The 18,770-nt window shown below is 37.0% G+C and overlaps 1 protein-coding gene and 1 pseudogene across 1 annotated transcript; both read right to left on the reverse strand.

Moving 5' to 3' along the window:
- Positions 1 to 808: 808 nt before the first annotated feature.
- On the reverse strand, positions 809 to 2,343 carry LOC140884396 (photosystem I assembly factor PSA3, chloroplastic). The gene is made up of 3 exons (XM_073291135.1): positions 1,904 to 2,343; positions 1,663 to 1,827; positions 809 to 1,433 (listed from the first exon to the last, which is right to left on the reverse strand). Exons 1-3 carry the CDS (start codon positions 2,300 to 2,302, stop codon positions 1,104 to 1,106), a joined length of 894 nt encoding a protein of 297 aa, XP_073147236.1. The 5' UTR covers positions 2,303 to 2,343; the 3' UTR covers positions 809 to 1,103.
- Positions 2,344 to 13,029: 10,686 nt separating this feature from the next.
- On the reverse strand, positions 13,030 to 16,951 carry LOC140877197 (uncharacterized; annotated as a pseudogene).
- Positions 16,952 to 18,770: the final 1,819 nt, after the last annotated feature.

Genomic DNA, 18,770 nt, shown 5'->3' on the forward strand with positions numbered 1-18,770 from the left:
AACTCATCTATTATACGGGTTAACTCATGATTTGTACATGGTAGGCACGGAAGTGGGCATGGTTGGTGAACAACATAACAAAACTCTGATATGATATTCAAAATTGGTATTTAGAGATCCGTTTATTTGTTTGGAGAAAGAAGCATTTGAATTTGAATTTGGAATTTTAATTTTTAATAAAGATCTAACTCCTTTATGATCTTTTGTATGAATAATTTTTATATATTATTTACATTTTTTTGACCAAATATATTATTTACATTATTAAAAATCTCCAGAATTAAAATTAATCTTGTCCTATTTTTCTTCATTTAATTTAAACTATATATATAAGCTACAAAAAATCTTATATAATTAATTAATTGTTAGTGAAAAAAATAAAATATTAAAATAAAAGAATCAAACATAAGCTCTAATAAAAATTTAAATTTAAATTATATGAAACAACCTATATCAAAATTAAATATGCTATGTGGAAATTGGAAAATAAATAAAATTCAGTCCTGAATCCTATCACTTACTAAATTTATAAGCAGAAAATCAAGTTATTATTACCAAAATCACAATATCGTTCCATTTCCTCGTAAGAAGAACTGTACATTTTTCATGACAGCCAATCGAGACGATCATCACGTGACAGTTGGATTTGACACCAAGTTTCGAGAAAAAAAATCTAAAAAAAAATCAGCTGCACTTGTATTTGCCATCAAACTATTAATCTGATCTTGTTTTGTACCACCTCAATTTGTGAGGGGTTTTACATCTGTGCAAATGCTGCTGCTAAATTGAAGCAGAGAACAATTGGCTGGTTGTGTTCTTTTGTTCAGGCACTTTAGATCTCCTTTTGATATTTATTTTTTCTCTGATTCACATACATAACTTGATCCCATGAAACTATTTCGGGACATTGTCAAATGGATACTAAAAAAAGGTAACAAATATAAAACATCTTAATCCCGCAGAAACACAGTTTTCTTTCTGGCTCTCATTCTAAGCTCCATTTCCCAGTTACTCATCCGCAAGCAACATTACATTCATTCATTTCGCGAAATGCAAAATATTTTCGCATCAGCATCGAATTCCAGAGTGAACACAAGACCTTATTAGGTCGCGTCTCCCCCGTCTCTCAAAAACTGCAAGTCCTTCATTTGCAGCTGCACAGCTTCTTTTGGCAATGGCTTATTCTTCTCCGGAATCTTGATTTCGTCGGTTCCTTCCGCGAGTCTCGTCGCCTTCTCTCTCACGATTCTATCCATCTCTCGCTGTCCGATGGTGGGGAACACAGCATTGAGCATCACAGATAGATCCGCTACGTCTTCTTCTTCTTCGATAGGATCTCCCCCGAAGCAACAGACATAAATGGCTTCAAGAGCTTTCTCTACTCGATATTCCATAGGAATTGTTGGCGAAAGGGAGCCTGACTTCGCTCTCCTCTGAAGAGGAACACAACCAACAATCAATCCCTTAAAGAGTATCTAACTTTATGGGGCCAAAGATTCAAACTACTTTGCATCTAAACTAAGTATGAATTGCTCCATCTTACAAGATGGGGCCAAAGATTCAAACTACATATAATGATTTTAATTGTCATGTCCGTTTGGGCAGTTGAAACAAGAGATTCAAACTAATCAAATGACAACATGATATGATAATACTAATTACCTCTCTTGCTTCATTCATCATAGCAATGAAATTTTCCTCTTCGAATTCGATATCCTCGGAAATCCGTAGCCTGGCCACGCCTTCCAGTATTTCTTCAGATTTGAGCAAACCTGCACCAACAGCAGCTAGCCAGCAGCACATCAATACATTCAGAGGCTCCCCTGTCTAAGCCAATCCCACGTCAATTTCCTCCATTAATTTTTACACCACAAAATCAAAGTGAGAAAAAAAAACAAATTACCTTCCCGTGTCGATCCTGGAAGTCATAGAAAGCTCTAGAATCATTCACCGAACACTTCTTCCCCACTCTCCTTCTGAACTCCGCGAAATCGATGAGATCTCCTCCCACACCTCCTTCGTCACTGATTATTCTGGCGAATAGCCCAACCACCGGAAGTGCTCCGATCAATTTGCTGGCGAAGCCCGAAATGGATGCCGATTCCTCCATGTAGGCGCGAACGAGGAATAAACCGCCATTGGGTTTCGAGGATTTGCGTCCGGCGCGCGGAGCTCTGCAGAGGCGGCGCAGATAGAGAAGAGATGGGGAAAGGGGCTTGCAGGATATGGTGTAGATTCGATTGGATGAAGAATTGGAGAGCGTCGCCATTGTTGGATTTTGCTGCGGTTGAATTCTAGCCATTCGTTTTCTATGGGATTGCTTTTGCTTTGCTCACAGTAGTATCGCCGGACTTTGAACTCGATGATATATATAATATTTTTGTTGTAGCTTGTAAGATAGTTTTTATATCTCAATTAAATTAAAGCTATGAAATACAACATAAAATAAATTAAAAAGAAATGTAAGATTGCCTTTGGACAAGGAACCACATCGCTCCAAATATTAAGAAAATTTTAAGTTTCGAATTAGTTCTATTTTGAAATCGAATTTGATTTGAATATCGAAAATTTTAATTTTTTTTTTCCGGAACTCAAGTATCAATCCAGATCGACTAGCAAAGAAGACACCGTCGCCTAAGTTGTTGTTCCGGAGTCTCGACTCTCGACCTCTTTTTTCGTTAATCGATAGCCATTTTATTTTTTTTAACGATGTGGGAACTCGCAGGCTGCAACCGTTGCATTTCGGTGTGCATAAGATAAACCTTCAGACTAACGCTGCAAACTAGTCAAGTAAATCGCACTGGACAAATCCTGTACATGCTAGTCCAAGAAAGCGTTGATAAGAGGAATCGAACTCCTGATTTCTGATCAAGAGCTCACTTACTCCACCAACTTGGATACTCATTCGAGGACAATCAATATCAATTTTTGGCACGCAAACAAGTGCATCTATGTTAAATATGATGTAAAATGTAACTATGTAGAATAAATTTTTATTTGTAATTATGTTTGTCTCATAATTATATTATATTATATAAATATATATTATTTTTGTATATTTAAAATTTTAAATATTGAAAACTAATATTATACATTATCGATTATATTCAATATAAGTGCTTTAAAAAGTTGGAAACAATGTCGACATATTGTAATGAAAATCTCTTCTTTACCCAATTAAGTTTGAGTGCCAAAACCTAGGAGCATTCATATGTCTAAAAGATTAAGGGATGATAATTAATTTTGTTAAATATCCTTATAAATAATGGTGAAATTAATTTAATTTTACAAAACTCTTGCGAGGCTGTATTGCTGGTTGAATTTAATTTGCGAGACAAATTTCTTATACGATTCAACAAATTACTTTTTATGCAAAAAAAAAATATATATAACTTTTCAATTCTATATATGATCAGACGGTAGACGTGATCCGTCTCACACTTAATATTCTTTATATAAATAATTAGTTGCATCATCTTAAAAAAAACTACCAATAGTTTTTGTTCTTAGTAATCATTAAAATATCACGAACAATTAAAAAGCATACAAACATTCCATGTTTCATACATGCACTATATATGTGTCTACGTACGATATATATATTGAAAGAAACTCAACAATTTGAAATACCAATAAAGGAAACCCGCGATTCCATCGACTCTTAGATTTACTCCCACACTGTCTATTTCGATCGGCACGTTCGAAATAAATTATGGACATGATTCTACAATCTCACCTAGATAGAATTCTTGCAATCTTCACCAGCTTTTGATTGATTAGGTGATGCCACCAGCAGATCGCTCATGTTGGAAGAGATCGACGAAACATCCGGCTCCAAGCGATCGGAGACCTCTTCTGATGTCGTCTTTTGTTGTTCGTCTTCAGGAGGTGGTGGTGGTGGTGGATATTGCCAGATAGCCGGAGACTTGAACTCAAACAGCTCATCAATCTCATCCAACTTTCTCATGATATCCTCCGACACCGCATGCGGAGTTTGGGGTGTCGGAAGAGACGGTGGCGCCGGAGGCGGAGGCGGCGTGTCAACGGCAGACTTTGCCTGAATGCTGCCATCCATGCAGGGTCGAAACATTCTTAGGTCGTCTAGACTGGTGGTTAATGTCTATATAGGTTTTAGGTTTTCAGGCAATATTTAATTTGTTCACACAATTCTTGGATTTTGATATAATTTTTTTTAACAAAAAACCCTTTTTCACCAAATATCCCTAACGAAAAACAAAAGAAAATGATACGCAAACAGAGAATTCCCCAAAAATTTTGGGGGAAATCGAGAGAAGTTAGTGCTTGCTTAAATTGTTTTCTTCTATATTTGTATTTTCTACTCAAGCATATTGAAATAATCTTATAGTCCATATTCCAAATTAAAAGGTAAGTGAATTTGCTACTGAATTTTTTTAATCCATGGGGTTGATGACGAATTTATTTTCGTGCGGATTCGATTGAAATAGGGGAAAAAAAATTATATGTTCGGTATTCTAAAAATATTAGAAGAAAGCACGTGCGTGTGCGTCGTAGAAATTATATTTGAGATAGATAAAACGCGTATGATATATTTTTTATTCTTAATAAATCAATAGTAAATAATTCTAAAATATAATAAAAAAAGCATTGATTATCATTAAATTAATTTTCAAACATTGAAAATATAATTTTCTGATAAAAGAAAATGTCAAAAGACAATAAATTTGAATGGAATATGAAGACAATATAGGAATCCAAAAAAAATGTCTTGAAATTTTGAAATTTTGAAATGAGAAAATGGAATATGAATTTTTAAACTATTTCTCTAAAAAAATTGACCCGAAGGGACCCCATTCCACATGAGTGCCCATTGTTTTTAAACTATTTCTCGAATATGATGTTTTCTGTTTTCTATATATATAAATGAAATTTATGTACTAATAGACATTATAAATAACAATATGATAATAAAGATATGTCAAATTTTAAAATACATTTGATAAAAGGGACGTATACGACATATGTACATTTAAATAGAAGAACTATATCCGTCAAATTATAGTCTTTTTTCCCTAGAAGAATTTATTTAATAAACAATTGATGTTTGCTCAAAATGGTTTTTCGACTTGTGCTCTTTCTTCTTAGGCACTTTTGTTTTGGATATATCTAGATTGTTAGTGATAGGTTACACCTAAAAAATCAACTGGGCCTGAGCCCAATCATGAAGGTCCACTCCGAATATTTTTAAGGCCCAAGCTTAATTAAATATAATATATATTTAATTCGAGCAGGCCCTGATTTCTACAAAAAGCCCATAAGAGGCTTAAGCCCAAAAAGCTCTCCAAACATCTATAAATAGCTCAAGTCACCTCATTATTAAGGTACACACTTTCTTGAGCACTATATCGCTCTACTCTTGATTATTATTCCTTGAGTAATAACTGACTTGAGCGTCGGAGTGCCTTCGCCGGAAACCCTCCCGGCTCCTCTGACTTTGTTTTGTGACATAGGAACAACCCACTGAAGATCTCCACCAGGAACATACAAGGAGACGTTGATACTCCGGAATCTGCGGAAGCAACGTGTCATATACAAGTGATTTTTGGCTACATCAGCTTGGCGCCGTCTGTGGGAAACCGTTCACTACGTCATTGAGAACACATATTACTCCAAAAATGTCTCAAGAAATTAATAACAATGGAAACGCACCACCAAGTATTACTCTCACTCATGAATACTTGGCTGAGCTAATGGAAAACACAGCAGCACTTGCAGCAAAAGATGCAGTTGCTCAGTACCTAGAAACCCGTAAGCGCAAAAGCAGCAAGAAAAAGGCTCAGACTGAAGGCTCGTCATCTCGTGAACCTAATAACGAAGACCCGAATAAAGATAAGTCTAAAGTGAATGATAAAGATCAAGGGGAGACCAAGAAAAATACTACTCAGAAAGACGGTGAAGCAAGTGTTCACACAGTTCATGACACTTCTGGCGAAAACAAGATCACTAATCCAACTCGGAAGGATGGATCTCGCATACATGTAACTGGAGAGAATATGTCCGCAATTTTGCCGTCATGTCGAAGCCCCTTCACTGATGACATATTATCTGAAGCATTACCAAAGGGAGTCAAAATCCCCAGCTTACCTGAGTTCGATGGTACAAATGACCCCCAAGACCATATTGACAAATTCTACGCGAAAGCAGATTTGTATGATATCACAGATGCTGCGTACTGTAAAATCTTTCGAACAACATTATCAGGAAGAGCACTCACATGGTTCAATAAGTTACCCTCGGGATCTATTGCCAATTTGGAGCAACTTACTGACTGTTTCCTCCAGCAATTCTCAATTAACAAGAAATACCCGAAGACAGCAGCGTACTTGTTCACAGTCATTCAAAAAGAAGGAGAAAGTTTGAGGGACTATGTTAGACGATTTACTCATGCAGTGCACGAAGTCTTACACGTGAACCATGATTTGTTAGCTGGAATAATGCAACAAAATTTGCGCCATCGAAAGTTCAAGGAATCAATAGCGGGAAGGCCGCCCAAAAACTTAGAGGAATTACTGGAAAGAGCCGAGAAATACATACGGGTTGAAGAATCTATAGAACCACAATACCTGAATAAAAGAAAGAGGGAAGAAGATAAGCAAGATATTAGAAAACGAGACGAGAAGCGAACAGCACAGAGCCCCCGCTTCCAGAATACGCCCCTCAACGCACGTTTGACCGATATATTAGTAGTGGCTGAAAAACAAGGATTGTTGCGTCCCCCTCGCCCAATGCAAAATAACACAAAGCGCCAGCGTTCGGACAAGTACTGTCATTTTCATAAAGATAAAGGTCATACTACTGAAGATTGCTTCAGTTTACGAGCAGAAATTGAAAAACTCATAAAGCGCGGACATTTGGGGAATTTTGTGGACAAATCCCGCGGTGAAAAGCGAGATGACAGGCGTCGAGACGAACAACCAAAACGTGACTATCAAAAGCGCCATGATGAAACTGGGAAGCAGCATGAGCGAGCTGATGAAAATTTGCCCTCGGGAGGGGTAATCGCCGTAATCACTGGGGGGCCTGCTTGTGGCGACTCGAACAATGCAAGAAAAGCCCTTCTACGGGCAGCAAAAGGAACCAACAATTTATCTATCCCCACATCCTTGTCGATATATGAAATTGGAACCATTCAAGAGGGATTAACATTCAGTGACAAAGATCTGGAGAACCCTCGGGGTACCCATAATGATGCTTTAATCATCTCAGCCACAATCTACAATTTTTGGGTAAAGAAAATTCTAATTGATTCAGGAAGTTCGGCCGACATAATTTTTCATGATGCATTCGTGAAATTGGGTATTAGTAATGCACAGTTAACTCCAGTCAACACTCCACTAGTTGGATTTTCCGGAGAAATAGTTGAAGCTTTAGGAGAAGTAACTTTTCCTCTCTCCTTGGGTTCTTACCCCAAACGGTCTACTAAGATGGTGAAATTCCTTGTAGTAAAGGCTTCATCTGCATACAACGTGATATTGGGACGACCAAGTCTTAATATATTCCAAGCCATCGGATCGACCTATCATATGAAGCTGAAGTTTCCAACTCCAGGAGGAGTAGGAGAATCCGTTGGTGACCATCGTCTAGCCAGAGAATGTCATGCAGTGACATTGCGGGGTTCATCAGGAAATCGTAAAAGACAAGTATCTAGCGAGGAAAGAACACCGAAACCTGGAAAATTTTTACGTGAAAATGGAATACATTTGGTGGATGAGGAAGCCGAGAGCAAAGAAAGAATAACAGCAACCGAAACTCTGAAACATGTGGAAATCATTCCAACTGATCCCAAGAAAACCCTAAAGATCGGGACCGAATTACCTCATGAGTTAGAAGAGAAGTTGAAAAATTTTCTCAGTCTCAACTTGGATGTGTTTGCCTGGGGAGATGAACCTCTGCCCGGAATACCTCATGAACATGCACTCCATCACCTCCGTGTTGATCCAAAAATGAAACCTGTGAAGCAAAAGAAAAGAGCATTTGGTCCAGAGAAAAATCGGCATATAGCCGCAGAAGTGGAGAAACTCTTAGCGGCAAAGTACATCAGGCCAGTTTCATACCCAGATTGGCTTGCAAATGTTGTGTTAGTACCGAAGCCTGGAGGAAAATGGCGTTTGTGCATAGATTTCACTGATCTCAACAAATCATGCCCGAAAGATCCGTTTCCACTCCCACGAATTGACTTGTTAGTCGATTCGACAGCAGGATGCGAGCTACTCACTTTTCTTGACGCATATCAAGGATACAATAAGATCGGTCTAGCACCAGAAGACCAGGAAAAAGCAAGTTTCATCACTGATAGGGGGATTTATTGCTATGATGTTATGCCTTTTGGACTGAAGAATGCTGGAGCTACCTATCAACGTCTGGTAAATACCATGTTCGAACGCTTGATCGGACATAACATGGAAGTTTATATAGATGACATGCTGGTCAAAAGTATTCAAGCATCTAATCACTTGGAAGATCTTGAGGAATGCTTCAGTATACTCAGAAAATATAGGATGAAGCTCAATCCGGACAAATGCACATTTGGCGTACGAGGAGGCAAATTCCTTGGTTACATGGTATCAGAACGAGGAATAGAGGCCAACCCTGAAAAAATTAAAGCAATTCTGAACATGAATCCTCCGAAAAGTGTGAAAGGCATCCAGGAATTAACAGGACGTTTGGCCGCCCTCAACCGGTTTATTTCAAGATCTGCAGACAAGGGGTTACCATTCTTCAAACTGTTGAGGAGTGGAAAAGGCTTTCGATGGACAGAAGAGTGTCAGCAAGCATTTGAAGAGTTGAAGAGACATCTGACCTCTCCATCATTGTTGGTAAAACCAAAGGAGGGTGACACCCTGCTGATTTATCTAGCAATATCTGCGGAGGCGGTAAGTGCAGTATTGGTATCTGAAGTAGGACGTGAGCACAAACCAGTGTACTATATCAGTCGAACTTTACAAGGAGCAGAATTAAGATATACAAAGATCGAGAAACTGGCACTGGCTTTGGTAACTGCAGCGAGAAAACTACGTCCTTACTTTCAGTCTCATCCAATAATTGTCCTCACCAATCACCCTCTCAAACAAATTATCTCCAGTCCTGAAGCATCAGGAAGAATGGTTAAGTGGGCTGTCGAATTGAGCCAATATGGAATTGAATATCGCCCGCGTCCAGCGATTAAAGCACAAATTCTGGCTGATTTTCTAGTAGAGATGACAGTAACTCAAGAAGAAAGCTCCACCCAGACATGGATGGTTTATGTCGACGGGTCATCAACCTCTACAGGAAGCGGTGCAGGTATAGTTGTGGAGAGCCCATAGGGAGATAAATTTCAATATGCCGTCAAATTTCTATTCCCTGCAACGAATAATGAGGCAGAATATGAAGCTTTCATCATGGGAATTAAATTGGCCCTGTCGGTTGGAGCAAAAAGACTGACGATACACAGTGACTCCCAACTTATCGTCAGTCAGGTTAATGGAAATTATGAAGCAAAGGAAGATAAAATGCTTGAATACCTCACTCAAGTGAATGAGCTTCTCTAGCGTTTAGACAGCTATGATATAAAGCAGATACCTAGAGGGGAAAATGAGTCAGCAGACCGTCTCGCCAAGTTAGCAAGCTCTTTAGCCAACATTGATAGCAGAAAAATTACATTCCTAACATATGGCAAAGAAAAAACTGATGGAAGTGATGTTACAATCTTCTGTGCTGACAGCGAAGAACATAGTTGGAAAGATGGAATAATCGACTATTTGATGCGGGGTAACCTACCCGCTAACCAAATAGAAGCTCGAAAACTTAGAGTGCGAGCTGCTCGATTCACGATCATTGACGGAGAACTGTATAAAAGAGGTTTCTCTTCACCTTACCTAAAGTGTCTAATGCCAGCCAAAGGAAACTATGTGCTCCGTGAAATTCATGAAGGAATTTGTGGGAATCACTTAGCCGGCAGAGCTCTTGCGGGGAAAGCGTTACGCCAAGGATACTTTTGGCCAACAATGAAACAAGACGCTATCGAGTTAGCGAAACATTGCCACGCATGTCAAGAGCATGCTAACTTCTATCACCAACCGGCTACAATCTTGCAGCCCCTAGAGAGTCCTTTACCTTTTGCTCAATGGGGAATGGATTTGGTAGGTCCTTTTCCTCCTGCTACTGGGCAAAGAAAATTTCTGATAGTTGCTGTAGATTATTTTACCAAATGGGTCGAAGCGGAACCATTGGCCAAAATATCTGAAAGAGATGTAATAAATTTCTTATGGAAGAATATAGTATGCAGATTTGGCATTCCTCAAACCTTGGTTTCAGACAATGGAACTCAATTCTCTGGAGCGAAGATAAAAGACTGGTGCAAAGGACTCTCTATCAAGCAGTTCTTCACTTCTGTTGGAAATCCTCAAGCAAATGGGCAAACCGAGGTCACCAACCGGACCATTCTACAACACCTCGAAACACGCCTCGGCAATGCCAAAGGAAAATGGGTGGATGAGTTGCCAAGTGTTCTGTGGGCATATCGAACCACTCCACGCTCTTCAACTGGAGAATCTCCTTTCAACCTGGCCTACGGAGCGGAAGCTGTGGCTCCTGCCGAAATTGGAGAGCAATCATGGCGAGTGAAACAGTACACTTCATCTGGAAATGACCAAGCCCTCCGAATTTCATTGGACTTGGTGGATGAACTGCGAGATGAAGCTTCGACACGAGCCGAGAGATATCGAGCTTGTATGACTAAAGCATACAATGATAGAGTCAAGCCAAGATCTTTCCAGGTCGGAGACCTTGTATTAAGAAAAACTGACATCTTGAAGTCCGTAGGCAAGCTGGATCCGAAATGGGAAGGCCCCTACAAAGTAATTGAGATTGTGAAGATGGGAACATATCGCCTCCAACATTCAGATGGAAGAATACTTCCCAGGCCTTGGAACGTGGCCAACCTGAAGAAGTTTTATGCATAAACTGCAACTCTCGCCAATAATAGGCTAAATTTATCTTTTTTAGCATATTTTCCTTATGTTTTCATATTACAATTTTGTGATACGTTTTTCTACTAATTTGATTATTTTGTTATATAAACAGATTACTTTGTCGAATGCATATCATATCTCCTCTCCTATACTAACGCTTACTTACGACATAAACGTCATAAACCCTAGCAGTCATAAAAAATTCCCAACAATAAGAGGCTTGGCCAGCCCCATGGGACATTTGAACTTATGACGCTGTAAGAGGTCAGGACGACATAATAATATTATAAGTCCCGGGATACCTCACCACGCACCAAGTGGGTTTAGGAATTCCCCATGAGACAAAATCTTGGGAGATTGATCCCCTCCCAAGTACTCCAATGTTAAAGCGATAGTATTTTATTCATCAAACAAGTGTGCAATAGCAAATTCAAATTGCAAAAGAGATATGATAATCGACAAAAAGAACAAACAAAGTCTATAACTTTGACTTTGTTACAAAAAAAAACTGCCCAAAAGTGGCAAGAAATAATAAAACTAAACTGCTCCACGGCTCCAATGGGTAGTCTTCATGTAGTTATGACACACACAGTCATTATTGATTGTATAAGCTAAAAATTCGAACGCAAAGCTTCGATCATCTCCTCATCACCCAGACCTCCCAATAAATCTCCTAAGGGAGGTTCCGAGTCATCCTCAACTCTTGCAGTACTAGGCTCCGGAATTTTAGGGTGAATCATCATAATAATTTCCTCCGGAACTAGTTGAGTATCCCGTAGTTCTTTGCGACAATCCACGACAACTTCGTCATGAATAACAATCGCCCGCTGAATCACTTCATCTCTAAAAGCTGTGGATGCTCGATATCCTTCAATTGCTTTTTCTCCGGTACTTTGCAAGAGATTCTTGCCTATTGACGAATTGAGAAAAGTCTCACCGGTCTCCGATTCATGGAAATATTTTCCCCTAAGTAGCTCCATCTCCTTACACATTGCATCATACTTTTTGGATTTCTCTTCAAGCTCCTTTTGCGACTTGAGAAAATCATCTCGGGCCTTAGCACCTTCCTCGCCGAGTCTTTTGCACTCACCCCTTAATGACGCCAGCTCGTCATCAAAATTTTTCCCGGAATAAAAATAGGAATTATGTAAGAATAAAATTGACTAATATTGAAACTCTTTCGATTGTGTTTGAACGGAAAAATTTAGATTTGAAAAATTATTTGAGAAAATGATTTGAAATGATCACTCAAAACAGTAATGATTGATTATACTATATGCATGGATGTGTTTACTTTAAATGATGAGATTGAACAAAAATAGATTAAAGTATGATTATTAAGATAATTTAATAGGATGTAGAGTGGTTATGGATAAATAATAATATGTTTAGTTGAATGTATTAAAAAAAAATATCACTCTCTCACCTTGTAAAGATTTATAATCCCATGAAAAATTTAGGACTAAAAATCATATATGAATCTTATCATTAACAGACAAAAAGATTTATACCTTTTTTCAATTTTGCAAGTAAACATAGGATTAGTCGATATTAACTATGTAATCCTTCATTTATCAAGGCAAGTAAACGCAGCCTATATATATTGAGATTTAAAAATCATTATCATTTGGATTTGCCGGAAAAAGCCAATGGGGCCAAACGCCCTCCGGAGAAACTATTTCAATCGCATTGGGGTGTACTGGCTAAGCACCAGCCCATTTATATTCTTTAACACTAGGGCCCTAACTACGTCTTCACTCGAATGATTCAATTGGGCCAAGGATCACTATAAAACGACGTCGTTACAAAATTTGTAAGAACTTTTAAAATTTATTACTTCTTTAATGCAAATGTAAATGTTTGATTGAAAAGGTATAAAATATTACTGATACATGTTGAATTTTTCCCTATTTTATCTTAATTAATTAACTAGTATTTCACCCGTGCGATGCACGGAGTGTTATTCATATACAATAAATAAAAAAATTAGATAATATAATTTTTTTTTTGTTGTGCAGTAATAAGTAAACCATAAATTTCATAGTGAAGATATTAATGTGCCAAAAAAATATTTCAAATTATGAAAAATTTCTTTAAATACAACATTTGTCGTTGAGTTTTTTTGGCTACCGTCTACATTGCATATTAAAATTTTGAGGCCCTTCGGATTTGTAACCCTGGATACAGCGACGTACAACTGGCCATGACTGAAAACAGGCTTCTTCAGAAAAAGTCCAACATGTGATAATGATTGTCCCTGACTTTTGTTAATTATCATTGCATACGAAACAATTAGGGGAAATTGTCTTCGTTGAAACTTGAAAGGAAGTCTTGGATCAGAAGGGGTCAATGACATTCTTGGAATAAGAACTTTATGACCTGCATTATTTCCTGTAAGAATTTTTCCTTCCAAAACATGGTTTCCAAGCCTCGTGATAACCAATCTAGTACCATTGCATAATCTAAGAGAATGATCTATGTTTTGCAGCAACATAACAGGAGTTCCAACCTTCAAATTTAGTTCGTGATTTGGAACTCCAGAGCATCTAATTCCATTTAAGAATTCGGGAGTATGAACGTCATTCAATAAATCAACATTTCTGTCCGAATGACATGCCGAATCAGAACTTAAATACATCCTTCCCTCCGAATTGTTCATTGATATCATGTATTCATTTATGGACTGAACAACATCCAGAGTTGGTGCTAATATAGCTCTCTGCTGGAAGTATGTTGTATCACAAACTGTACTACCAAACAACGGATATGTATTCTTGAAGATTGTTGCAATAGGATCATCGATGTCTTTAAGCAACATTTCATTTGGAATATCAATCTCCGCATAGCCGTCATTTGTTTCTTCAATTTTTCCGTCTCCTATATTCGAAATCCAATCAGAAAATCTCTTGATTTCATCACCATCTTCATCAGAAGCCAAATTCCGAAGTCGCATATTCTTAGTCAATCTCAATACTGTGCAATGTCTCCACAAATATGACGAATTAATAGTGGCATGAACAATATCCTGTCTGCTACCCTTCGGAATAACTGGCAAAATCTGTCGAAAATCACCACCAAATACAATTGGTTTGCCTCCAAAAGGGAGTTGAAAGCTTAAAGGATTTGAAAACCTCAGTATGTCACACATGCTTCTGTCCAGTGATTCGAAACAAAACTTGTGCATCATTGGAGCCTCATCCCATATAATAAGTTTGGATTTCACAATGAGTTCCGCCAGAGGACTCCCTTATTTGATATTGCATGTGGATTCTTCGTTAGGATTAAACGGAATTGCAAAGCGAGAATGAGCAGTTCTTCCACCAGGAAGAAGAAGAGATGCGATACCACTGGAAGCCACGTTTAGGACAATTTCTCCCTTTGATCTCAAGGCTGCTGATAGGGTCTTCCAAATGAACGTTTTTCCAGTTCCACCATAACCGTAAACAAAAAACATTCCACCCTTGTTTGAATTAATCGCATCCATCACCGTGTCATATACGTGACGTTGCTCACGGTTTAAATTTTTAAGAAGATGATCATATTCTTCTGATAAAGATCTTCTATCAAAACGCAACTCATCTTGTATTAACCTGTTTCGTGAAGCCTCAAAATATTGATCACCGGGAAATGACATTGATTGAAAATCACGGAGACTTCTTCCGCAACTTCTCAAAAGCTTCTCAATTTCAACCAATGAATAATTCCTGATTTCCTCATCATTTAATTGCAATTCTAAGAAAAAACAATGATATTAACAATTTTTTAACATATTCTAAAATAAATGTCAAGCAACAAATAGTTTTTACCTTGATGTTTTAGCAAGTTTCATTGTCTGTACAAAATATCATCCGATAAGTATGTCCAGCAGGACTCCCAAACTACTTCGGGTCGACTAATGCAATCCGAAGACAATAATGTAGCAAAAAGCACTCTCATTGATTGAGCTGAAGCCCATTGACTTGCCTCGACGATACCATCAATATACTCTTTGTCATCATTTAACAATCCTAATCCATAGCAAGCATCGCGAAATGACTGATACTGAACACCATTTACAAAAGAAATATCATCGTAGCATTTTGCACCACGGATGACGTTCAACAGACATCTTAGATAGTACAAATCCCCAGCTCCAAGCGGAACAAAAAAAATACGTCCAATTGAAAATCTTCTTTTCCTTGGAACCCATTCACGTGATTCTTGCTTCCAAACAAATTTCATTGGAAATTGAGCATATGTTAATTCTCTTGCCTCAGGATATTTTTTATTGGCTTCAAACCAAGCTAAAAACATGCTTTGAGTAACAGAATAACGATCAAGAACATTTTCAACCTGGTCCAAATCAGAAAACACGACATTTTGTTCGTTCGGGAGATGAAAGCTTAATCTCTCGACTGGTGGATCTCTATACTGAATGTCAAATCCAAAAATTCTCCAAACAGCCTCACATGAAGAAATATATCTACAATCATAATACATATTAACTTCATCAACATGCTTACCCGAGTTTTCTTCATTATCACTCTGATAAAATGATGCAGTCACACGATCATGTCCCTTATTTATATACTTGAACAGATACTTGATGGCTCGAGATTGGTTACACCATTCAACGTTCATATGAGCTCCATAACGAACCAACAGATAATGATTATGGGGAACGACATATCTGTTGTCCAGATTAATACCATTTTTAAGAACAGTTAGCCCATTATCTCTACGTTTATAGATTGGGTATCCATCCTCGTCTATCGATGTGACGTCAACAAAGTTTTTTGGAAAATGTTTTGTGCAACGACCATCTGACATGCATGGAGAATGCTTTCTTGCTTCACCACATGGGCCATGTATCATGAAATCACGCACAGCCGCAAAATAAATTGGATCCTCCTTCTCATCAGGAATTTCAGCCGAGACAATACCATCTATTGCCTCTGTTCCTGGAAATTTGTCTTCTTTATGGAGAAAAATCAAAATGTGTGCATGAGGTAATCCTCGCTTTTGGAATTCCACCGTATATATAACTGAAATAAGGTTAATAAACAAATTTGAAATTATTATAAAAAATTAGTATTCTACAAATCAAGATTAAAAAATATTTATTATTTAATGATTGTATTTAAATCATTACCTGCTTGAACATTTTCGAAAATCTTGTTCGTACGAATATCTTTAATCAAACCATCCAGCTTAACTTTGAATATTCTGCACACAATATCAGGACGATCTTCAGGTTTCAAACCTCTAGCCTCAACAAATCTAACAATTTCAGGCCACTTGGGTTAACATGTAAAAGTTATAAACAAATCTGGATATCCGGCCCATCTACATATAGCCATCGCATCTTGATAGTTTTGAATCATGTATCTGGCCCCTCCAGTGAATGTAGATGGCAATATAATTCATTTTCCTTGCGTATATGCATCTGTTTCCCCACGCAAAAGAGCATCATGGAGGCCTTTGTACATTTCACATCGTAGTTGCTTTTGATTCATCTTGATATACGTCAACCTTGCAGATTCAATCATTGTGTATGCATCAACAACAAATTGCTGGAAAAGCCTTCTCGAACAGAGGATTGTAGATGCTTCATGATTCCTCTCATGTAGTCGAAACGCAAAAAATTCTCTCATACTTACATTTTTTCTCCCCCGAGAACTTGAACTTGAAGTAGACAAAATGATATATTCTCTGTAGCCATCCTCACCATATGGAAAAAGTAAAGGATATTGAAGACCCAAGTATGAAGCATTCAATTCATTGATACGTTTAAGTTGTCCTGTTTGTGTTTCTACTAAAATATCCCTATCACCTAAAGATTGATCAAAATCTCCCACGATCAGTGCAGCAACTTCAGAAGTTGAAGGAAGATTATATCTTCTTGCATCTCGACCTCTTCTACCGATCAACTTTAATTTCACGTCAGATCGCCCTTCCTCCATCATCTTTTCTCTGGCCATCCTAAAAGACTTGACCAAAACATTATTTTCATCTAACATTGATTTCAAATCATATACTATCTCAAAATGAAGGTCATTATTGACATTTTTTTGCCTGCATAAAATAGCACGTATTCAATAAAAGTTAACAAAATATATATTTTAATGCATGCATCAATTTAATAAAAAGAAATGGATATAGAAAAAAAATACCTGACAGCATATATTCTATTTGAAATTTCGTTATCAGTGTCATAAATATATAATTGAGCGAACTTGGGGGTTGAGCCTTCACATGGAAGTAGACTTCCGATTAGATGATAATTCTGGCCATGTAGTTTAAAAACTGGAGGGGCCCCGCCACTATTTAAACTCGAGTCTATTTTTCCTCCCATGGATGTGAAGCAAAACATATTGTTGTAAGATCGAATATTGTCGCAAAAATGTTTGCTCTTATCGCTCACTCCATACAACAAATCATGTAATATTCGAGGGGAATTTTTCAAAATTGGAAGTTGGATTTTTCCTTGCATGCAACATAGAGAATATTTAGGATCCTTAGATTTAAAATGCCGACATAACCTTTCTTCGTACCAAAACTTAGCTCCACAAAAATTGCATATGTATGTTGGATCACCAATATCCCAATAATCTACATGTAAATAAAGAAATTTTTTAATTTTAAAAAATGTGTTAAAAGTCCAATTTTGAAGAATGAAATAGAATAGATCGTACCAATCGATTTCATGGAAATCTTTGTTGCACCATGGAAAACACGTTCATTTTGAGAAATGAATTCCAAAGTTTTTGAGATTTGATCAAAAGAGTCAACTGCACAAAAAAACCCAAATACATTAAGTGCGTTAAGATGGGTTTGCCATACCCGCCATTAACATCCTTAGCTATAAACCCAAATTAGAATAGATTGTAAAAACATGAGCTACATCTTTATGTTAGTTCATAATGAGAAATGCCAATTAATGTATTTATTTATATATTTTTATTTTTAGCTATAAATTTGTATTTATGGATAAGATATAACAAATATCACTATTAATTCAAACTGAAAAATCTAATATAAAAGTTGTATTATTAATATAATTAAAAAATTAAAATCTTAATTTAAAAACAAATACAATAAATTAAAACATAAGTACGTGTATTAATAAAATAATTATCTAATAAAATATGTGTTGCTTGATAATTGTGTTAAAATGTGAGCTCAATTTATCATATAACCGTGTTAGTGTAAAAATGGTCTAAAACAATATATATATATATATTTAGAACTTAAGGCTAATTTTTTAAATATTAATTTTAACTAATATCAAATTTGATTATAAGTATTTGTAGAAGATTATTTTGAAAAAATACATTATTTATGTTTAATTTTGGACCAAAATGTATAACTATTTTATAGTCTCAACAAATGTTGGGTATCAACCTGCAATCAAAATTACACTTGGATTGGAAGGCCGAATTATAGTCGATGCTATTACAACTTAAATGAAGCCCAAATAAAAACTAACTCATACCTACAATCATCATATATATATATATATATATATATATATATATAGAGCAAACCCTAAAACCTACACGCCTCCAGTGTCTCCATTCTCATTGATTTCTTCCAACACTTGCACTAAAAAATCTACACACACATTTTTTCCCTTATTTCAAGTGCGAAAACCATCGTCTTCTCATACATACATGCAGCCTATTGATATTACAGTGGTTTTTTCGGGAAAGGATATGTGGATTCGGTCATTGGAGAATCAAATCTATGGAGATCCGGTCGTCCGAGAACTGGATCTAAGGAGATTTCATCGTCTTCGAT

This window comes from Henckelia pumila, chromosome 2, assembly GCF_033568475.1.
Source record: "Henckelia pumila isolate YLH828 chromosome 2, ASM3356847v2, whole genome shotgun sequence".
Lineage (NCBI taxonomy): Eukaryota > Viridiplantae > Streptophyta > Magnoliopsida > Lamiales > Gesneriaceae > Henckelia > Henckelia pumila.